Source organism: Nelumbo lutea, chromosome 3 (genome assembly GCF_056320005.1).
Source record: "Nelumbo lutea isolate HS-2025 chromosome 3, American lotus-T2T, whole genome shotgun sequence".
Taxonomy (NCBI): Eukaryota; Viridiplantae; Streptophyta; class Magnoliopsida; order Proteales; family Nelumbonaceae; genus Nelumbo; species Nelumbo lutea.
Window position 1 is genome coordinate 37,213,648 of NC_142686.1, and position 24,839 is coordinate 37,238,486.

General features: G+C 42.9%; 1 protein-coding gene across 1 annotated transcript; it reads right to left on the minus strand.

The window, feature by feature from the left end:
• Positions 1–13,000: 13,000 nt before the first annotated feature.
• Positions 13,001–15,846, minus strand: LOC148864282 (transcription factor bHLH57-like). The gene is made up of 4 exons (XM_088978492.1): positions 15,173–15,846; positions 14,089–14,841; positions 13,445–13,900; positions 13,001–13,313 (listed from the first exon to the last, which is right to left on the minus strand). The coding sequence occupies exons 1-4, from the start codon at positions 15,203–15,205 to the stop codon at positions 13,230–13,232; spliced, it is 1,326 nt and encodes a 441-aa protein (XP_088834618.1). The 5' UTR covers positions 15,206–15,846; the 3' UTR covers positions 13,001–13,229.
• Positions 15,847–24,839: the final 8,993 nt, after the last annotated feature.

Here is a 24,839-nt window from a genome sequence, read left to right on the forward strand (position 1 = left end):
GTGACAATGCGATAATTTGATGGCCACGTGTCTCGCAGGACCAACTCAGCCATGACCCGATCAAGGGCCTTAATGGAAATACCCCTAGTCTCCATCAAATTGGCTCATTTATGACAGTATGATTTTATTTCTTCTAAGTCTTTTACTGACTTAACTCAACATTCTCATTTTTACAACTCATTCCATGAACATATTAAATCTGATTTCCCAATGCAACAAAGCTGGTCCTACTCTCTAAAATGTCGCAAGGTACACATGAATGTATGGATAATCCAGGAGACTAAAGGTATTATTATTATTTTTTTTATTTTATATTTTATGGAAAAAAGAAACTAAGAAAAAAAGTCTCGTTGAGAGTGGTAGAATAACATGTAATAAGAGGAAAGCTATACCATAAATTTGTAAAGTAGACCAAGTAGTGATAAAAACAATATTTGCATCGCCTTTTGGTGTGAAAGATATCAATGAAAATACGTAAAATGTTTTGGTGATTGAGATATTACTACGCTCTCCAAAAGGTTAAACCTTGGAGACAATTTTATATTTTTATAAGCTTATTGGGAAAGGAGAACGTGTCTGTAGGCCTTTCCCAAGATTGAAGCAGTGGGAGACAGAATGATTGTAGTTAGGTGGAAGCTCCAGAGACCATCACACGGAGTTAATAGAACATATGGGACGATGGTGATCCTGTTGCCAAAAAAAAAAGTCTGGATGAAATCATATATAGTTTTCACTTTTCAGGAATTGATATGCGCCATCTCAATCCATAGTAGTACTTCTACCGAGTTTCGGGTACGACTTACTCGGTACTCAATTGGATATATTAGTGGAAATTTATGGCAAGGTGGCAATTGGCTAATTGGTAAGGTCTCCCATTGGTTGTAAAAAAGACTTGAATCCTACTTTATGCATATGGAAATTTATAATATGAAAATGAATTGTAACCAAGGTGTCAACTTGTTTGTAGGTATTTGGTAAAGATTCCAATTGATCTGGGATCGAATCCAAGGTTAGGGAAGGTTGGAGCCTGGATGTGTTTTGGAGTTAGGTTACCTTAATTGTTAAAAAGGGTAAATTGTAAATTAGTATCCTATACTTTGGAGTTAGTCTCGAAAACTATTTGCTTAGTGTAAAATTAGACGTTAGATTGCATGTGGAAGGATATAATTATCCTTCGAATGGCCAAAAGACAATGTTTAAATCCCTTTCCATTGGGATTGAGCACCACTGTTCATTTGATGCCCTAGCCTTTTTGAGAAGAAGTAATGCTTCCCACCAGAGAAGGTAGACGGAAAAACGTCCTTGGAGTGGATGATGTCATTGCCACTAGAGAAGAATTATCCCTTCAATTTATAAGTTATAACAAAGGGGGATTTAGATTGTCACTAACCCCTAAATATAGGTATTAATCTGCAATTTATCCAAACAAAAATCACAATCCCTTTGTATAGATACGCGTTCCCCATTATGATACCGGGTCCCAAGAAGTTTGTGGCTGACGTTTAATGCTTGTCCTATGGAAGACATGTTTTGGGCATAACAGTGTGACCCTTTTCAGTTTTCCTGCTCCCAGTCCTACACTGCCCCAGTGCCCACACGACACTACCCGCAACTGCAAGAATTCCTGTGCACGAGAACTCTGTTTACGTTTATCGTATTCATACATGGAATAATATTATGCAGGGGGAAATGTTCTCAATTCAGAGGGATTGTGGGTAGGCATGGACCAGGTTCTCGTGGGTAGGAGATCTGGGCTCTCAAGACATTCGCCTCCGTATTTTGAGTGTGAGTGTGAGATATGCAGCTTCACTTTATTGTGGGTAGAAAATATGGTGTCATCTCCCAAGTCCCAATAATGTTGGATACCCGGAAGAGCCTTATTCGGCCACACTTACAACATTTATCCACTCATCTGACCATTAGACCTATTCATGGGCCAGGTTGGGCCAGGTTCGGGCTGGGCTTTCACTTTGTATTAATAGATTTTTCTAAGGCCCAAGCCTGAAATTTAACCCATACTATTACTATTACTGAAGCAGCTGAATAGAGAGAGAGAGAGAGAAATTATAAAGAAAAGAATAATATATATATATATATTAAATTATAAATATATTTTAATAAATATTATATTATTTATATATTTTATATAATATATAAAATACATATTCTATATTTTATAAAATATATAATGCTGAGTCGAGTCGGGCTCGGTCCGGGCTTTTTTGACAAATCTCAAGTTCTACCCGAAACATAATCGGGCTTACTGTGTTAGGCCCAAGGTCAATCCTGCAGTCCTAATTACATGACGAAACCCGACCGGGGTGTAGACTGGGTCAGGTCGGGCCATCGGGCTACCCGAGGCAAGAACAGGTCTACTGGCCATGATAGATCCAATAATGACCACTCTCATGAAATGATGTAAGACTGTGAATAGTAATACTCACCACGCATTGTGGTCACATGGCAATTTGTACCTACATCTACATGCCTCAAGGTGTAGGTGTATTTCTAGATCCGCAATAGTACATCCTACCCACAAGATCCACAGTGAGAGAACCCGTTCCAAATAAATTAGTGGGTTGCATAGATAAAATTTAGGGTTGTTAATGGATCGGTTTTGGATTATACCCCGTCCAATCCATAATGAATTTATATTGGATTGGATTTGACCTGGTCCATCCATAATGGATTTATATTGAATTGGATTGAATGAAAGATAAAAATATATGTATTAATGGATTAGGTTTAAATTAGAATTAATCTAAAATTAAAATAAATTTGAATAGATTGGATGGTCTAGACATTAAATTGAAATGATGCAAAATGGTTCAAAATATTTGTTGGGTTAGATTGAATTGGACCTGATCCATTTGTAATAGACTCACATTGGACTGGATCAGACTGGACCAAATCCAATCCAATTGACACCTCTCAAGAATATTTATTTCCTATAACAATTTTTTGATATACGCATTTTGGATACTAGTAATTAAGCACGTGAGAAATTTTTTTCATATTAATTATTTGAATTTTAGATATATCATAATGAAGATAAAAATTAAAATAAACAAAAGTAATAATATGATTAAAAGTAAACTCAAATGGTTGTAATAAATGCACACATGCATTGCATGTAAAAATTTTAAATTACAATAACAACTGTTGTTATTATTATTATTATTATTATTATTATTATTATTATTATTATTATTATTATTATTATATTATTATTATTATTATTATTATTATTATTATTTAATTTTGTACTCCATTAAATTTTGTCATAAAAAAATAAATTTTATTTTAACAAATTATTTTTATTTATTGTGATGAATATATAACATTATAAATGTTACCAAATGCAATAGAATTTTGTACTTTTTCATTGTTTGTGTTTTATATTTTTAAATATTTATTATTCAATTATGGCATCATGAGTTTTTTGTAAATTTTGATCATTGACCCACCATCTAGATAAGAAAATAGCTTTACTTTTGGATTTATTTTAAATTATATATCATCTACATTATATAAATATTTTTTTACTTATTATACTTTATTTTTTTACATAATTAATATATGATTTTTTATATATTCTTTCCTTTACTTTTAATTTTTAATTTTTTAAAGATTTATTATTTAACTATCATATCATCAGTTAATCCATTTGACCCAAACCACTAACCCACAACCCAAAAAGGAAAATAATTTGATTTCTAGGTTAACACTAAATATTATATTACATTTCCATCATTGATAATGAATGTATAATATTAGAGAAGTGCCCAATATTTATTTTATGAATATGTAACATTAGATATGTGCCCAAAATTTTGTATTTTTTGTTATTATTTATATTTTCTATTTTTTAAAATTTTATTATTTAACTATCATATCATTAGTTAATCCATTTGACCCAAACCACTAACCCACAACCCAAAAAGGAAAATAATTTGATTTCTAGGTTAACACTAAATATTATATTACATTTCCATCATTGACAATGAATGTATAATATTAGAGATGTGCCAAATATTTATTTTATGAATATGTAACATTAGATATGTGCCCAAAATTTTGTATTTTTTGTTTTTGATGAAGGAAGATTTGGCCTGACCTCACAGTTACGCAACACGTGGCAAAGGCGACAGCTCGGCACAAAAGCACGCCTAAGGCGCGAGCACCAAGGGGAGAAACCAGCAGTCCGAACTCCCTACTAGGGGCCTGAACTTACCCTTGGCCCCAAACCAGACAGTAATTCGAACTAGCCTGCATGTAACAGTTCGGGACATACTTCGCCGAACTGGCATGCCTCGTAACAATTCGGGTACACCTCGCCGAACTGGCCTACTTTGTAACAGTTCGGAGCACACCTCGTCGGACTGGCCTGCCTTGTGCAAGTCCGGGACACCTCACCGACCTGGCATACCTTGTAGCAGTACAGGACATACTTCATCGAACTGGCCTACCTTGTAGCAATTCGGGGCACACCTCGCCGAACTGGCCTACCTTGGCAATACAGGACACACCTCCGAACTCAAGACTTCGCCTCGCTCACCACTCCACCACATCGCCTTTAGGGCACCAAAACCAAACAAACCGTACTATGCCTGGCACTGAGGAAGTCCGTACCCGAGGGCGCCGCACCTAACTGATTTGGGATCTGATGCTTGACGGCCGCACTCCAAACGGCCACCTACCATCACCTCCTGACACCGCCATCTCCAGTTAGAGTGACGGTTCTGACAAAAGGCAATGACGGTTCTGCCCCAGCAGGAAGGACGACACCCGAAGTGACAAATGCAAGGGTAATTATACCCGACCTGACAAGGGCATCGGAGCGAGTGCGCGAAGTGATTATAAAAGGACCCCCTACCCCCAACAACAAGGTATGTGAACTTTGCGCCATCTGGTCTATATTTTGCCTTTGAGAGATTACTAACTTGAGCTTCGGAGTTATCTCACCAAGTTCACCCCAGAGTTCTCTCATCTTTCCCGTTTCAGGCTCCTCGTCGCTCCAGCTCAGAGGCGAAATCGTTGACAGCTAAGACCGGCCGGATTGCGCTCCATCAGTTTTTATTTATATTTTCTATTTTTTTTTAATTTTATTATTTGACTATTTTCATTTATAGGTTGATTTTAACGTTGGCATTCCATTTTCATCATTAATAAAATTACTTTATATTTCATATGTATTTTTATTTAGTATAATAAATATGCAATATTAGAGATATGTCCAATTCTTTTTACTCTTTGTATATGTATTTTATGTATTTTATTATTTTATTATTAAATATGACATTATTTATTATCCCATTTGACCTAAAATGGTTGAATTGCTTACCCACCATTGGGAGAGAAGAAAATAGTTTTATTTTCAAATTATTTTTTAAAATATTTATTTTTATAATATGAAAATTTATTTTGTGGATTTAATGAGAGAATATATATATATATATATATATTAATATGAGATTTAATGAGAGAGAATAGGAAAATAGTTTGATTTCTAATTGGTTTTAAATTTTACATTCCATTTCCATCATTAATAAAAACATTTCATATTTATCATACTTATTATGGCTTAATATATCGAATATATGATGTTCAAAATGTTCCAAATTTTTTTATTTCTACATTTTAAACTTTATCTATTTTTAAATTTTATTATTTAATTGTGGCAACATGGACTGGCCCATTTGACCTAAAATGGTTTAATTTCTTATCAATGCCTAGATGAAAACACTATTTTTTTTTTCAGGTAGATTTTAAAAGTATGTTTTTATGTTATTGTAATTATTAATTTATTTTGTATGGATTTAATTAATAGAATTTAATGATGAGAAAAAATAAAGATGCCTTAAATATATGATTCAATGAAGGTGAATGCAAATTAATACCTTAAGTGTTGGATTTAATGAGAGAAAATTGAATCCATTGAATATCTTATAATTGTCTCTTTTCAACTCATTTAATATTAATAATTGATTACCCTTTTGCCCTCATTTTTTATCAATAAATTTAAATAAGAACCATCAAATTTTATTCTCAAAAAATCCCAAAAGTATTTGTGCTTTTTTAAAGTAGAATTGGTGAGAATGGTTTTAAAAATTGAAACCACTTTAACCACTGTTTCACGAGTGAAATGGTTCAAACCTTGGTCGGACATTGTTTGGAATCTAAATTGGACTCAAATTCATGATCAATTCATGGATCAACCAGTCCGATTGACTGTCCGATCTAATCCAATTTTCAAAACCATATAGGTGAATTATTGAGCGGGCTATTAATTATGTGGCCCCACATCCAACATTATTTACAAAAAAAAAAAAACGCTAAAAGAAAAGGAAGCATAGGAATAGTTTTTTGTTGTCATATAAACCATGCATCTTACTGATGCCACATTTGTTATCTTATTGCACTTTGATAGGGCAGCTAGCGGCACCTCATCCCGGGCCGAGCTATGGTACCTCGTCATTACCGGTCCAACGGATCTCAGCGTGAGGAGCGACCTCCTCGAGGACTTGCTGACCTGTGGTACCTTGTTATTATCGGTCGAAGTGACCTTGGCATGAGGAGTAACCTCCCTTGTGGACTTGCCGACCTGACTAAGGTCCAAGTGGTGACTTGCGAGACGTGCTTGCCAACCTCCTTTGCATGCACCATGCCACTCATGGGTTTCTCGGAAGTCGGCTCCCGCACTGAATGTTCCAGAGGAAATAGAATGAGGCACAAAACTTGGTCTACGTGTGTGACTACCTTCGAGGACTTTGGACCGGTTAGACTCGTCTTCCTAGAGATCTTGGACACGGTACGTGAAGCCCACACCAAACAATGCCTATATAAAGGTCTCATCTCCTCCCTAAGAGAAAAAGGTACATGCGATTATTTAACTCTCAAATACTAGCAATCTTGCTTTCAGCTCTATCTAAAGCCTCCAATTCGTTAACTTAAGCATCGGAGTGCCCACACCGTGTAAAGCACCCTGGGCACTTTGACCTATCTTCTTATAGCTCGACCAGGTGACCTTACTAGCTCGACGTCCAAGTTGTCCTCCAACAATGAGCACTAGATCACGCATCACCAATTGGCACTATCTGTGTGAACTGCCACACAAAACCTAAGTTCTCACCCATTCTTTGAGCCTCATGTAATGACATCCTCAAGTGACAACAACAATGCCTAGATCAAAGGAACCCCCCAGGGGGGTAGAATCAAAATGATCGGCCTAGACAAGTTGTAGTTGCCTTGCCCGAACAAAATCTTCGGGTCCTAACTATGAAGCCGGTCCTATGTTGATCCTTACATGCCTTTTGCAAGAGTTGACAACCAACGAACTATGAGGCCACCCCCGCAGGTCGAGCCCTCTATGATTCTCATGGGAGTTGATGACCAATAGACCATGGAGCAGCCCTCACAAGCAACACTGCCGAGGTGATGAGGTGTTGAGAGTGAACTAGCATGTTAAAATTTTGACAGTCTAACCGAGACTCGCTTTGGCGACTCGGATGAGTTGACTCACGATACATGTAATCAGCCCAAATGAGCCTTGTCAGTTTTGTTCGTGAGGTCGCCCCTACAAGTCGAGCCCTTCCCGCGCGAGTTGGCAACCTGTAGTTAGTAGAATTGCCCCCGTTGGTTGAGCTCCCTGTGGCTTATCGTAGTAGATAACCAACGTGTCCAAGGACTGATGCAATGCAACCAACCCGCCATTCAAACACCAACAATGATGCACGTATCAATATCACAAGGGAGAAAAAACTAAACAACCAGCCCGAGCGAGCTTTAACAGTTTGGCCTAGATTGTCTCCCAGCCTAACTACAAAGCCTCACTATTAATTGAACCATCCATGGCTCTCGTGAGTGTGGGCAACGAGCTACATGCGGAACTGGCCTCACAGGTCGAACCTATCATGGTTCCCGTGAGGGTAGGCGACCCGTAAATAGTTGGGCAATCCCCTAAAGGTGAGCCCCCCATGGCTTTCAAAGTGGACGACCGGCAGTTCTAGGAGTGGAGTAGTACATGTGCACCATTCACTTGGAACGCAAATCCGTTAATCCTGCGTAATGGCATAGATGCGGCCGTGTTTAAAGATGCTACAGAATGACCATTCACTTTGGTGACCTGGTTAAACTAAACTCCAAGGGAAGCCAAAACTGCTTTTAGCATCAAAGCCCCTAAGTCAATCTCGAAATGCATTGAAAATAAGTAGTCCGCCCTATGCAAGCTGTCCTCCATCTATCTAGCTCGGCATCATTTTGACAGCTGAAATTATAACTGCTTTGGTGGCCTGGATGAGCTAACTCACAATACGTGTACGCTGGCAAAAATCTAGTAAGGGGAAGTTAAACCACTTTTAGCTAAGGCCCCCTATGCCGACCTTTGGATACATCAATAGTTTGACATCTCGACATCGTTTTGACGCCCGAAATTATGAGTAACCGCTTTGGCAACTTGACCCAATCGAATTCTAAGGGAAGCCAAATCACTTTTAGCATCAAGGCCCCCTAAGTCAACATCAAAACACGTCGACAATCTCAAAGCACAAAGGTATCTCACTGTTGACCTAATAAAAAAAATAAAAGATATGGAGGAAAGGAAGACTTCATAGAGGATTTCATACAACCAGCGAAATAGAGAGCATCTCACCTTGGGCCTCATCTTCAAACAAGTTGCATCCTTCACCGAATTGACCTCGGCTCGAGTGTGGGGGACAATTGATGAGTGTAGATTTGGCACTTCGTTGACCTAGCAACACGTGGCATGATAGGACCGCCACATGACACCTCAACACCACAAAAACAATTGTGGATCCCACTAAGTCAAGGAGGCACACCTCGAAGCTAGTCCGAGCACTTCGTACACAACTCAAGCACCTCGATAGGGCAGCTAGCAACACCTCATCCAGGGCCCACCTGTGGTACCTCATCATTATCGGTCCACTGGATCTCGGCGTTAGGAGCGACCTCCTCGAGGACTTGCTAACGTGTGGTACCTTTTTAGTACCGATCGAAGTGACCACGCTGTGAGGAGTGACCTCCCTTGAGGACTTGCTGACCTGACTAAGGTCTAGTTGGCGACCTGTGAGATGTGCTTGCCAACCTCCTTTGCATGCATCATATCACTCATGGGTTTCTCAAAGTTGGATCTCGCACTGAATGTTCCAGAGGAAACAAAATAAGGCACAAAGCTTGGTCTACGTGTGTGACAACCTCCAAGGACTTTGGACCGATCAGGCATGTCTTCCTAGAGATCTTGGACGTGGTGTGTGAAGCCCACGCAAAACAATGCCTATTAAATGTCTCATCTCCACACTGAGAGAAAATGTACATGCGATTTAACTCTCAAATATTAATAATCTTACTTTTAGCTCTATCTAAAACCTCAAATTCATTAACTTAAACATCAGAGTGCCCACACCGTGTAAAGAATCCGAACTATCCTGCAGCATGGAGCATTAGATCACTTATCATCAATTTCCCGGCTACAGATCTGTTATCTCCTTTAATCTAATTCCCGGCTACAAAATTCCTCCTAGTTCTAGGTAAAAGGGGGCGGACAACAAACAGAGCCTAAGATACCAAATTTCCAAGAGGTATGGATAAAGGGGAAAACGACCATACAGAGCATTACGACGGTGAAAAGAGGAGAGATGGAGAGAGAGAGGTAAACCGGTAAAGAAGAGATACCCTATACTCAGAAAAAGAAAACAAAACAGACAGTTTGTGGTGCAATCCTCAGCGGAACCATAGGACCGACCGATCATGGTACAACAAATCAGACGGATCCTTCAGTTTTTAAAATCCTTTTGTCTCAAATATGTCTCGATTGGAAGTTGGGCCTGCTTACAATAAAAAAGAATGAAAGTCGGGCCCCACATCACAGTTGCATCAGGCTTTTTTTCTTTGGTGGGGTCGTGCCGATAGAAGAGAAAAGAGGGTATTAAACTATTAACGTTACAAGAAACAAAATTTCGTCCACCCGTCCCCTCCCGTTTAGAGGGACCTGGTTCTGGAATCAAGTTGCCACATGGCACTTGGAAAAAAGCAGAGACGTCTGTTGACCTCTGGCCTGCGAACCCAGTGCCCCGACTGGTTCCTCGCTGTCCGTACGGGTTAGGTTCGGTGCGGTTCACTGCCGGTCAAGGGTGACCGACATGGTACGGGTTCAGGCTTCAGGGCGGAGAAGATGAACTGCTTAATCCGAGGTGGAACCAGCAGAGTAGCAGAGAAGCGGTGTTTTGATCTTCCCCCCAAAAAAATAAAAAGAAATACAACTCCGTGTCGTCTCGTATGTGCGACTCTGGTGAGATTCTGGAGAAATCCGGTGAGGCCCTATCTTTTGTTTTTCCATCGGGGAATCTCTCTGACCGGAACCAGGAAAAAAAGTAGGTGTCAGCGTTCCGGACAAAAGCCGGTAAAAGAAAGGGAAAAAAAGGAAACATAAATGTAAGACTAATAACAATAGGCTTGGCTAGTCACTTTGCTACATTAAATTCGCCAAAATGGTTCCACTGATGTTTCGTCTCACTCGTCTGTCCAAACTTACACCATCAATTTGTGCTCGCCTCCCTTGCTTTGTATTCTTTAGTTTAGTTGCTATCACAACAAAACAACATTGCTATTTGCTATAAAACCGTGGGCCTCTCCTTATATTATCCGCAATTTTGCCAGCCCTGGACTTAGCAGCCCAGTTTATGACCCGTTTGGGAGGCCAAATTGAAAATTCTGTTAAGCTGGTTGAGTTGTTTTAAAGTGTTTTTGAAAAGTTATTCAAAAAAGCTGTAGCGGATAATCCTTTAAATGACTGATTAACAGTTGATTTGCTGATTGCTCTTTAGACTTTTCGTCAAAAATAACTTGGGGGCTGTCCATGCACGTAGGGTCCACATTGCAAAGGGAGAAATCACTATGCTTCAACCATAAAGAGGCTGTAGAGAACAACTCAAAGAATTACTTATCGGCAGCCAAGAAAAACCATAAAAATGATTTTTATGAAGCAAAGAAAAACATGTACACATCCTAAGACGATCTCTCTTATGGTCCTAGATGATTTTTGCTTTTAAAAAAATTAAGAAGCCCAGATCTCATAAAATCAAAAATCGTGCAAATACCATAAAAATGTGATATAGTTGTACATCCCAAATATGTCCTATGCATGTAAAAAAATTGATGGGCAGATATTCCCATTGTGTGAAATTTGCAGGATTTTTTCTTTTCAGAAATCGAATCTGCTCCCAAACGGGCCCTTAGCGAGTAGCGTTAGCATGAGCTAAAGCGACTGTCCCAATAGGAGGAAGGACATTTTATTCTTGCAAATTATTTTGGTAATGTTTATGTCTTGTAAATTATTCTGTAATTGGGCAAAATCCTTTCAAAAGTTAGTCTCGAATCGGCAAAATCCTTTTTACCCTTACAAGACTTAACGATAGGAGAAGGAAACGGAATAAGGGTCGTTACCGAAACAGTAATAGACTGTGGTGTATTAAATGCAATTGGGCTTGGGAAAAGCTGGGACCTGGGCTGGGATAAGAAGTGGCACGAGGATCAAGAGTTGACGGTGGAGAGTGATTCCCGTCTCCCTCTCTCTCTCTCCTTCTCTCTCTGTAGTGCATACTGCATGCTGAACCACGTTGTGTTTTAACTGCAAATGTATGCTTTCTGACACAACCAAGGACAGTCATAAACGCTTTTCTTTCTTTCTTTGGGTTTCTCTAAGCTTCGAGTTTCTTTTGAAATCTGGAACCTGAAATTGTTGATACGATTCATCCATCTATCTACCCCCCGTCGTCTCCTTTGACTTTGATGATCCCAATTCCCAATCCATCGACACCCTTTATCTATCGAAGTACTCACCCTCACCGTCACAGTCGTCAGTCATCGCCTCTGAGTTTCTCACTGTGGACTGTAGAATAATATTAATAATAATTAATGCCAGTAAGATATTAAAAAAATAAATCTCGACTTTTTATTTATTTTTTATTTGATTCGCTGGCGGTAAAATTGAGGGGAAGGTGTGGGTACCATGTACCCTAATTCTGACGCTTGTCAATTGATGGCGTGTGATTGAACGGAAGCCGTTGAGATTCGGGGACTTATTTTCCCCAGGTGCCCTCTGCACGTACAAATCTCTGAACGGATGGAAGCACCTCTCACTCTCAATCTCATCTCCTCTTTCGTTGAGGCCAGGCTGAGGCCAGCCAGAGGCAGAGGCTAAGATCTAAGAAGTTGGTGGATCCGACTTTCTTCCTTTCACCTTTATCTGGAAGAGTGGAACTGAGTGAGAGGTCACGGACTCACGGGGGGGTTACAGGTTTGTCTGGTTCCGTCCCTCGAGGGTGTGTGGACAATAGTATTTTGTCTGTGTTGGGTTTCCTTCCTCTATGGGTGATGGCTCTTCCCATCTAATCTTTTGTAAGGATATGTCTCCGTTGGGGACCGCTTTACTATAATGACGGTGACGGACGTATAATCCCTAATCCCCTATGAGACGTTAGACAAAATCTGGATCACCAGTGACTGAGTTGCGACCACACCTCATCCTCATCGGAGTTCAGTTCAGTTCATTCTCATGCATGCCCATATGGCCATATCTGCAAAAGGAGATTGTAATTTGACGAACTAATTCCTTTGGTACACACTACACAGCAACCAATAGTAAAGTAAAATCCACAACGTACATTCACGATCACGTCTTTTCTTTTTGGTTAGCCTATCTTATTAAGAGACGATCGAGGTACTCGATCCCAGGTTCGTCGCTCAGACGAAACCACGTTCACTGACCTTACCACCTAGGCCATCGGAATAAAGAAGCATCTATTCTTGGCACGAAATTTTGTTCGGAATAAAGAAGCATACAAGAAAGAAAACGAAAAGAAAAAGAAAAGACTTATTCTTGTTAGTATGATGGATCGACTCCCGGTCATTCACTTCACCGTCAATGTTAGAATTTGAAATTAGAAAACCATCAAAAGGAAAGAAAGAAAGAGCCAAGCAAAGCTTTAAAGGTCAACCAAAAAAGAAGGGCATCATTGGTAATGATAGTGCCGACTGCCGACGACAAGAAGAAATTCAAAAGCAGCGAGGGAAAACCTGGACCCCACTTTTTTTTTAGAATTTCTCAGCTTTATGTTTTTTTTTTTTCCTTTACAAGTTAACAGCAGCAACACGGCGTAAAAAAGGAGACGACAGAGGACTGAGAGCCTTCTTCTCCTAAAATCTTGGCTAGGTTATTGGCCATTGATGAGGCTGAAAACTTGATGAACTGCTGCTGCAATCTCATCAGCTGAGCCAAGCTTGCAGTCATCTTCCATCTGCACAATCGGACGAAAATTAAACAGAATATGGTTAGCCTTGGCCCTTGGGTCTAAATCAGAATCATCCAAGTAATGACGAGGTTTATAAGTGTAAGTTGATTGAAACACTACTCTGGCTTTACCTATACCTTGAGATTGAAAGAGTACAGAACCGAGCGTTGAGAGGATGTAATATTGAGGTGTAAGATGGTTAGTCTTAGGTCTTCTAGAGCAGCAATGACTTTGAGAAGCTGTCCAGGCCTCCTGGCAGATAGAATTTTGAGGTTCACATGGGTATGGATAACGATCACTTCGATGTCAGCCACCGCTGACTTGTTCTCGGCAGTGAATTCCTCCTCGCCGGTGTATTTGATATCCGACGACGTTAGCGACGAGTAAGTGGTGTACTGCGGCGAAATAAAGAACCCATTAAATGGGAGGGCCGACGAATCCGGGTCCCGGTGGTTGTGGTGGTTTTCACTATTGTCGCCGTTGCCTTCCTCCTCGGTTTTCCTGATTCTCTTTTGAGCTTGTAGGGATTGCAACAGTTGCTCCAATTCTTTAACAAAGTCAATGGCACCCCCAATGATCGATGCTTGGTCACCCTTAATTAAATCATAACCATTAATCTTAAATCAGAGTCAATCTATCTAATTTTTCATGAGATAAAAATATTCACTGCCATGGAATTAAGGAACCTAGAAAAACAACTTACATGTATATCAATAATAGCATGAGATAAAATAAGGTAAACTGACAATTAAGACCATAAATGGGATTTAGGAGAAATTACCCTTTGAATAAAGGAAGTGGGCATCAGGGACCGGAGAGCATTGAGATGGTCGTTCATCTGCCGTCTCCGGTTCCGTTCGACAGCAATGTGGGTCATACGTTGCGTCTCTACCTCCTCTTTGTTCTTGCTCGGTCTAGCTCGCTTTCTTTTTCTCTTCTCCCTAGTAAACGGAGCAGGCATGGTAAACTGGGGAGACGATTTTACCATAAGCCGGTCGTCTACCCTGTTGGAGGGAGTCCCCGAGTTTTCGGCTCCACAGTTCTCCGGTGAATTGGGCCCCACATTGCATGCGGAGCTTACAACCTCGAGACACGAAGACGACTGTGGATGATGAGGTTCCTTGGTTTCCGATTTCACGGTTGAATGTGCTTCCGATATGTCATGGGTGATCTTGGTTTCCGATTTTACGGGTGAATACGCCTCCGATATGTCGTGGGTGATGCAGCTTTCCGGCTCCAGTGTTTGGGCACAGGGATCCACTTCGGTCCAGTTGTTTCTTCCCCATGGTTTCTGCTGCTGTAAGCGTAGCAGAAGCTGAAAACTTGGCTCGATTAATGAGGTAAACGTCGGCGACTCTACGCTTTGTAGCATCTGAAGAAACGGCATTTTGTCTTGTAAGCTTGGGATAGCAAATGGTTTCCGTTCTTCCTCCAATCTGAAGCTCTCCGTGCTGATGAGCGACAACCCATGAGTGAAATCAAAAGCTTTCTCTCCCTGTTCCAAGAGCTCCAAGTTCAAATGTTCTCCCAAAAACTGGCGAGGAAGAGAGATGCAACAAAAGGAGGAAGAGGTCAGAAATCAAGAACTTTACATTTGTTTACCTGGTTCAATGAAATGCAAGAACAATAACCTTTCACCTATCAGGTGGGGTTGCTCAGTCTCGACAGAAGAAACAGAAAAAGACCAATCAAAGAAAAAAAAAATAACAGACCAAACAGAATAATAATAGAATAGAATGTTGAGGAGCAGCAGGGCATTGCATTGAATGCAAAGCGCGGTGAGAAGTAAATGCAGTCCCTTCCTGAAATGGGGATTTCAACGGAGAAGAGAGAACAAATGAATAAAGTGAAGGATGGTAACTTACACAGGGATTAATGGGTCCTTGGAGCTTCTCCATTACAGGGCAACCGTTGTTGGTAAGTGCGTACTATGGAAGGAATAAAGCTCTTACCTTCCTCCCTCTACCTTTATTTCTCTCCCAAATCCCAATCACCAACATTTGATTATAATACTAGGCGAAGTGTAGTTAATAAATGTGTCCAGGAGCAGTGAAAGATCCATAACAAGAATAAAATGCACAATATATTCCCCTGTTTCTGATACAACAGATACACCAATATAGCAAAAATATTAGTCGCCTTGGGAACCCAGAGAAATAGAGAGGGAGAGGTGAAAATGGGGAAAAAGAAAAGGAATTCTGTAGGCCAGGGACGAAGGGTAGGAAATACCAAATAAATTGAACGAGAACATGAGTAAGAGAGCTGTTAAGACTTAAAAAAGTTACGAGAGTGTGAGCGTGTGAGTGTGCGTGCGCGTGTGAAGAAGAAATGAGAGGGAAAGAGAGAAGGGGATGGCCACCGGTCAGGATGGTGTTGTCTGCTTTACAAGGTTCCATGCATTATTGGCATGGCAGATTTGTCCAGCAGCGGGGACAGACAGTTGTGGGGACTGGGCAAGCGTACAGCAAGAACTAAGAAGAAAGGGGAGTAGCGGGCCTGTGGCATGGATTGTGTGATGATGGGTCAACCTCCCACCTCCAATCGGCCCAATACCTAACACTTATGTTCTATATAAGTATGTGCATGTCATATTTGTGTATTGAGGCCCATGTGTATGTCCCCAATTTAATATATTGTAGGCCCTTCTGGAATCAGCTTGGCATTTTCATTTCGGGTCTGCTTCGATTAAAACCGCAGCCGGAGGTCAAGTCTGAATACATCACACTCGTTTAGCTGTTGTAAAATTGAAAAAAAAAAAAGGTGACGAGGGGTGATTTGGCCGTAAGTAAAGGATACGTGGGCATGGCCTATCATTCGGATAAATCAGTGCAAAGTGCAATGTCAGCAAATAAGGGAATTCGGTTGCTCGATTGTCTTGAAGCCAAAATTACTTTGGTATCCATATATGCTGAGGTGCCACGTAATCAATTTTAGAATCATTTTAGCGGACTCCGAACTGCCCAACATCATGTTGCGTAACCGTAGGTTTTATTTTCTCCCCGCCCGGAAGGAAATGATAAAATTCATTAATTGATGTATTACTCTCCTACCAAAGTGAAACAGATCCCAACATCATGGGCCAAAGATTCTGGGAACGTTTCAAGAGACCTACGGCATCCCAATTATATAAGGGCATCAACCCCTGAGACTTAGGTATGTGCAATTATTTGCTCACTAGTACTGATTTAAGCAATGGATCGACCCCATCGGGTTAGCCACCCCGGATTCTCTGATCCTCTATCTTGCAACTTGGTCAAATTCACTATACAACAAAAGTCCATGTCATCTTCCAGCTAAAAGCTTACAGATCATGCACAAACAGAAGGAAAGAGAAAAATCATTTAGAAATCAGCGAACTGAAAAACTTACAAGATAGCTATTGTAAATTAATAAACCCAGAAACAAGAAAAATGATTGGCAAGTAAAGAAAATAGAAAGAAATCATAAAACAAAGCAATACTGAGCATATACAGAGTTTTACATGATTCGAGTTGTAGCTTACGATCATGAACATTAAAGGAGAAGGGATCCACTAAAATAATAGAGATTATAGTCATACTATTCACAACTTTCCTCACCAACCCTTGCTTTTATTACATCCAAAGTTCGATCTCTTTCTATATCTCACACATCGGCATACATTCTTTTCTTGGAGCCCAAGATTCAAGATTACTTCCTGATGGTGCGTAATCCGGCTGGTCCTAGCTGTCAATGACCTTGCCTCTAATTGGAGCAACAAGGGACCTGAAACGGGGAAGAAATTGGGGAATCTCCGTGGAGGGACCCGATGAGATTGCTCCGAAGCTCAAGTTAGTAACCTCTCAAAAGCAAGATAAAACCAGATGGCGCAAATTTCACATACCTTGTTCTTGGGGGGTAGGGAGCCTTTTATAACCACTTCGTGCACTCACTCTTAAGCTTCTGTCAGGTCGGGTATGATTATCTCTGCGCTCCGGCCAGTTCGGGTGTCATTACCTCTGCTGGGACAGAACCGCCATTGCTCTCTTTGTCGGAGCCGTCTCTGCAACTGGAGATGGCGGTGGCAGGTGGCGGTGGCAGGTGGCTATTGAAGTGCGGCTGTCAAGCGTCAGATCCCAAGTTAGTCAGGTGCGCCACCCCTGGGTATGGACTTCCTCGGTTTCAGGTGCGGTATGGTTGTTCAGTTTGGCGTCCTAGAGGCGAAGTGCTGGAGTGGTGAGCGAGGTGGTCTTGAGTTCGGATAGAGGTGTGTCCCGAACTGCCATGGGGCAGGCCAGTTCGGGTTGTTGCCCTTTGTGTTTGTAAGGCTCGGGGCCTAAGGGAGAGCTCGGGCTCCTTGCGGGGAGTTCGGGCTCCTTGCGGGGAGTTCGAGCTCCTTGTAGGGAGTTCAGACCGTTGGTTCCTCCATTCGGAGCTCGCGCCTTAGGCATGCTGTTGTGCCGAGTTGTTGCCTTGGCCACGTGTTGAGTGATTACGAAGTCGGGCCAAATCTTCTTTCATCAATTGCCCCCCACTCCTCGCGCTAAGGGACTTGCCCAGGCGCAGGGAGTTTGCGAGGTGGCTGGTGGATTTGTCCCGTACTTCGAATTGGTTTTGACTGATAGCGCAAAGTGCATGCTTGTCAGGATTTTTCCGGGTTTCCTCGAGCGCCAAAAAGACGGGAAACGCGCCAATCTGTTTATAAATGCTAACAGACGTGACGGCGTGCGCCTATTTCAAAATTCAAAAAGCGCGTCGTTGGGAGACGTGATAGCGGGCGTCTTTTGAAACTTGAAAAAACGTGCCGCTGCCACCTTTAATATGAGGAGACGTGTGCTGGCGCCTTTTTCAGTTTCAAAAAGACGTGTGGCCAATCACGTCTCGGTCTCAGGAGACATGCAGCCAATCACGTCTCGGCCTCTGAGACGTGCGGTCAACGCGACTGCGTGCCGTCGGATTGTCTTTGATCTGAGCCATTGATTCTCAGTTACTGTGGGCATAGATAGTGGGGGACCCCAGTCGCTGTCACTATCCTGTGTTTTGGTTCTGGAGCTCGCGTCTCAATTTCAGTTCGCGTCCCAGCTTCTATTTCGCGTTCATGTTCCCGTGGTCCGTTTGCTTTTTTCCGGGTGAGTACTTTCCTATAATCCTTAATTCTCCTTTCAATGTCTTGCTCGGATAGTTCAGACAGTTCTTCAAGGGGGTCGGATGCGGGTTCTACGAACTGAGTTGCATCCCTCGACAGTCCCAATGAACCTGAGGTAGAACTCAAGGAAGAGTTTGAACCCGTAGGCCGAGTCGCCTCGGGTAGTTTAGCGTCCTCCTCTCGTCGAGGTCGGATGTTGGACAAGTTTGGGCCTTCGACCATGATGCTCGAGGGGCTTCATTCCCTAATCACACAATTCAACTTGCCTAGAGAGTACACCTACTTCATACCTTCGGGCAGTTTCTCTTGGGAACATGGTCCTGATGAGATCGTGATATTCCGGGAGTAGCTCGCTACTGGGTTGCGCCTTCCTTTCCACCCCCTCATTGTCGAGGTAATGAACTACTTCGGTGTCACAGTCGGCCAACTTCACCCAAACTCTATTCGTAACTTGGTGGGGACAATCTCCCTATTTTGCGAACAGGTCTTGCCTTTAGACTTGGAGATCTTCTCCTCCATTTTAATGCTTAAGAAGCAAGCGGGTCCCCTTCCCAGTCGTAGGCGGGCGTATCACTTGTCTCCTCACCTAGGTTTTAAGCTTCTACACGAACTTCCCAACAAGGTCCCGGCGTGGAAACGAGACTAATTTGGGGTGCGAAGTGAATTGGGTGGTCGTTCCAAACCGGGTGGGGGAGATGGCTGCCTTTGACGCTGATGTTACGCTTGATAAGGAGACGGCGGTGTTACGCTTGATAAGGAGACGGCGAAGGGCCTCCAGCAATGGGCATGACTTGGGCTAAAATGCCATCATTATCTGACGGAAGCCAAGCTCATTACAGCCGGTCTGAGTTTGGGTAGGTTCCTTACTCAGAGGTTTTTTGTTTTGCTCCGTTCTTTCATTTTTCCTGATGCCGAGCTCTTTTCGCAGGTGTGATGGACTCAAAAAGGACTCGTGGTGGGCACCTATTTCACGGCATGAAGAGGAGGAAGCGAGTCGCCAAACGAACTCGTGCCGAGCTGCCCCGAGATGCAGAGCCCGAGGTACCAGACTACCCGTTAGAGGATCCGCCCAAGGAGCCCGAGATGGCTCCTCCAATGCAAAAAGCGATAGGGGCCCCTTATGTCAAGGCTACTTACACGGGGGCTCCCGCTTACTCTTGGTCTGCTTATTCGCGAGATGGGCCCTTAGGCTCGGGAGCCCAAGGGGAGTTCAGGAGCGTGTTGTCGCCGAACCACGCTCTTTAGAAGAGTAGGGAGGCCATTTACCCCGAGGAGGTCGCAGCGTGGACCGATCTTCCTTTGAACCAAGTAGCTTGTCGTGCTGTCACTGATGCCATGGTGGTAAGTCAGATTTCTTGTCGGGCTCTTTGCTTTTATCTTTCTTGTTGTTGTTCTTTTGATCACTTGTTCTTTCATTTTGGCAGGTGAATTCCTCTATTCATGCCTTGGCGGCTCAGGTGGAAAGGAGCTCGAGGCAGGCATGAGCTGCCAAAGAGGCTTCCCATGCTGCCGAGGTGACTTCCCGAGCTGCTGAGGCGACCGCTCGTGCTGCCGAGGCAGCTGCTCGCGCTGCATAGGCCAGGCAGGCGAGGTCTCAGAGAGATGCCAGGCAAGCGAGGTCTCAGAGAGATGCCGAGGCCATGAGAGTCATAGTGAAGCACATGGCGGACCTAAGGCTGGATTTGCAGCATCAGGTCAAACGGTTCAGCATCCTAGCCCTTTGGCTCTGGTAGTGACTTAGTCCACTTCGCTTGGTGATCTATAGGTAGTATCGTCTCAAGTTAATGAAGTTCCAAGCTCGGGGTACTTGTTTACCCTCTAAAGTTTCGAGCTCGTATGCCCTTCCGAGCGCTCTCTTTACTCGATAGGGTCCTTCCCAATTCGGTCCAAGTTTGCCCACGCTGGGCTCGGGTGCCATGATCTTACGGAGAACCAGGTCGCCTATGCAGAAGTTTCATTTTTTTACTCTGGCATTGTAGTACCGAGCTACCTTCTGCTGGTAAGCTGCGGTCTGGATGTACGCGAGGTCTCTTACCTCGTCCAGTAGGTCGAGGTTGGTTTATAACTCATCAACATTAGTTTGTTCGTCGTATGCCTATAGTCGCAGTGTAGGTATTTTGATCTCCGCCGGGATTACCGCTTCAGTGCCATAGGTGAGGTTAAAGGGGGTTTCTCCAGTCGCGCTTTTAGTTCACAGATGATAGCTCTGTTCATTACTTCTGTCTGACCGTTTTCCTGTGGGTGTGCGACCGACGTGAAGTTCTGTCGAATCCCCATATTTTGGCACCATTCCTGAAACTTGATATCCTCGAACTATTTGCCAATCTCGGAGATCAATACCCGAGGTAAGCCGAAGCAACATACTATGTTCTTCCAAAAGAAGTTTTGTACGTTTTGTGTTGTAACCGTTGCAAGGGGTTCAACTTCTATCCACTTTGTGAAGTAATCTACCGCCACCACTAGGAACTTCCTCCCACCTGTTGCTGGCGGGAATGGACCCAGGAGGTCGATGCCCCATTGCGCAAAGGGCCATGGACTAGTGAGGTACTTGAGGTCAGCAGTAGGCTGATGGTGGATATTGGCATGCTTCTGACACTTGTCGCATTTTCTGACGAGCTCGACGGCCTCTGCCTTCATCGTTGGCCAGTAGTACCCTTGTCGAAGTGCCTTTTGGGCGAGGGCTCTACCCCCCAAGTGTTCGCCGCACAGACATTCATGAGTGTCATGGAGTATGAGCTCGGCTTCAGCAGGTCGCAAGCAACGCAGGTAGGGGAGCGTGTAGGACCGTCGGTACAACCGTTCGTTTATTATGACGTATTTGGCTGCCTGGCATTGCAACCTCCTGGCTGCATTGCGGTCCGTAGGGAGGGTTCCATCTAGCAAGAAGCTCGCGAGTGGGTCGATCCAGCTCGGCTCTGCTTCAAGGACGGAAACCACCTCCTCTGCCCCCCCGAGAACGCTAGGTCGAGGTAAGTCCTCTATGTACATGGTTCTCATGGTGTTGTGACTCGTGCTGGCTAACCGGACAGGGCATCGGCCTCAATGTTCTCTAACCTCGGGATTTTCCTGATGAAGTGTGACTAGAAGTTGAGCAGAGCCTCCTTTACTTTTGCCAAGTATGCGATCATAGTGAGCTCGCGTGCTTCGTATTCGCCCGTAACCTGGTTGACCACAAGCTGGAAATTTCTGTAGATAACTATGTGTTTTGCTCTTACCTTTTGTGCTAGGTTCAGCCCGGCTATCAGTGCCTCTTACACCGCCTCGTTGTTGGATGCCGCGAACTCAAAGCGTAGTGCATATTCCAATTTTGTGCCACCCGGGTTGTGCAACACTATTCTAGTCCCGCTGTCCTACTGGTTAGAGGAGCCATCTACATGAAGGATCCAGGGCTCTTCATCATAGTTCGCGTTTGGCCTAACTAGGAGAGATGCCACACTGGCTGCTATTTCACGGGGTTTGGACTCTATTGGCTTGGGAGCTCCAGGCTCACCCGAACTGGGGATCTCGAGCTCAACCGGCCTAGGGACTTCGAGGCTAAGCGTGCATTCGGCAATAAAATCTACTAAGGCTTGGGCTTTAATAGCAGTTCGTGGCTTATACTGGAGGTTGTACTCGCTGAGCTCGATGGCTCACTTCGTTAGCCGATCGAAAACCTCGGACTTGAGTAAGACTTGCCTCAAAGGTTTGTCAGTCAAGACGATGATAGTGTGAGCCTGGAAATATGGGCGGAGTTTCCGAACTGCAATTACCAATGCGTATGCTAGCTTCTCTATCTGCGGATATCTCGTCTCTGCTCCCTGCAGAATTTTACTAACATAATAGACGGGCCGCTGGACCGGATCTACTTCTTTTATTAATACCGAACTGACCACCTAATCGCTTGTCGAGAGGTATAGTTCTAAGACCTCGCCCTCCTTGGGCCTGGCTAAGATTGGCTCACTAGCGAGGTAGCTTTTTAGCTCGTCGAACGCGAGCTGGCAGTCTCGGGTCCATTCAAACCATTTGCCTTTGATTGCCTTGAAGAAAGGTAGACAACGGCCTTGAGGGGTAGGGAGCCTTGAAGAAAGTAGGGAATCTCCTGGGAGGGACCCGGTGAGATTGCTCCGAAGCTCAAGTTAGTATTCTCTCAAAGGCAAGATAAAACCAGATGGCGCAAAGTTCACATACCTTGTTCTTGAGGGGTAGGGAGCCTTTTATAACCACCTCACGCACTCACTCCTAAGTTTCTGTCAGGTCGGGTATGATTATCTCTGCGCTCCTACCAGTTCAAGTGTCATTACCTCTACTGGGACAGAACTGCCACTGCTCTCTTTGTCGGAGCCATCTCTGCAACTAGAGATGGCAGTGGCAGGTGGCTGTTGAAGTGCGGCTGTCAAGCGTCAGATCCCAAGTCAGTCAGGTGCGCTGCCCCTGGGTACGGACTTCCTCGGTTTCAGGCACGGTACGGTTGTTGCCCTTTGTTTTTGTAAGGCTCGAGGCCTAAGGGAGAGTTCGGGCTCCTTGCGGGGAGTTCGGGCTCCTTGTAGGGAGTTCAGACCGTTGATTTCTCTTTTCGAAACTCGCGCCTTAGGCGTGTTGTTGTGCTGAGCTGTTGCCTTGACCACTTATTGAGTGATTACGAGGTCGGGCCAAATCTTCCTTTATCACTGCCTGTGAAACATATAAAGAACTTTTATATGAGAAACCTCAAGCCCGGTCAAATCATCAAAAGTAAGAATGGGATGGGCTCGAATCTGTTATCGATGAGCTGTTTCCACATTTCTACCCACGACACATTACAACTGCGCAATGAGAATATCTCCCTTTATTCATGAGGAGATATTTCTTTGTGTTTAGGTGTATATAAAAACAACTTGTGAGTAGCAGCAGATCCCAACTGAAATGGAACAGATTTTGTGCACTTCGCAAAACCCTTACTGCAAATCCTGTGTCCTACAATTCTAGGCTAATTATGAGTCTGGATAGCTGTGAAATGGGATGCCCCACTAATCCAAATGAATTGCAGTTCCTATATATATGTAGAGTACAATGCAGTACAATTCTAATATGAGTATGATCCATACTACCTGGACCTTTTATTATTTGGTGATACGCACCACGCTAATAACCCTCCCTTCCCCCAAAGCTTGTGGTTACAAAAATCAAATCTACTTCTATACTGGAGCGAACATACAAACTGAACCACCCCTCAGTTAGCATACCATACGATGTACCATGGGCTTTCTCCACTTTCACCAAAAATCATTATTTTTTTTCAACTTTAATTATCAAGTCAAGTGGTGATTTGTCACTGAAATTTAAGTACCAAAACAACAATAACCATGGTACCGGTTATAAAACCATTCCTCTTCTACAACAGTTCAGACTTGGCAGATGGCACTAGGGGTGGATTCAAGCTAAGCTGAGCCGAATATCTGCTTATTTGAATTTAGTTCAGTCATAAATTATCAGGCTCAAACTCGAATTCGAGCTTGCCTAATAAAGTGTCAAAATCTCAGAAGTTCGAACTCAGCTGCCTCCGATTGCATATCTTCTTATCAGTTAAGGTCTCCCTCAGTTGATGAGATGTCAAGCCGAAGTCTCCCTTAGTTGCCAAGGTGCCAAATCGAGACCTCCCTCAATAATCAAGGTACCGAGTCAAGGTCTCCTTCAATAGCCGACATAAAGTGACACGTTATGTATATATACTCAACTAGGCTCACAAGCCAAGCCGTATTAAACTCGAACTCGGCTCAATTAACAAACGAGCTCATATGTTAGGATCAAATTCAGCTCAAAGCTCGGTTTATACCGAGCCGAGCCGAACTTGAACGACTTGTCAACAGCTTAGATCGTGGCCACCCCTAAATGGCACTATCTCTGAACGAGGAATGATTGTAGAAGATTTCCAATCGGTAAACTCTGATTTCCTCAATACGTTTAACTACAAAACCAACATTATTTGTATAGACTCGGTTGGAAAGAGTACAAGTGCACTGCAAATACATAAAAAATAATATAAAATATAAGATTTTTCACTTTAGATATTTGTATATTTATATTTGTACTTCTTCTAAACTGAGGCATATTTTTACTCATTCTGGTCCATTATTTGCTTTCCAACACTAAGTTAAGTGGGACATGATAAAATTAAGAATGCATATGCTTTAATGTGTATTCATTTTCGGGGTTTCCTTCAAACACGGAAATCGTAACAAATTTACAGACCAAAGAATTACAACTTCAGAGGACATTATTTTTTTCTAATTTAATTAGTAAAGAATGGAAAGGCATTGTGATGATTATTGCATAATACCAGAGCCAGATGCATGGCTGCAAGAAACAACTAAATCAAAGCCTTTTCTGTATTATTATTATTATGACCCCACCTTGAATTAGATGAAGTGAGGTCTTCGATGGTATTTGGGATCTGTTTTCCGCAAGTTCCC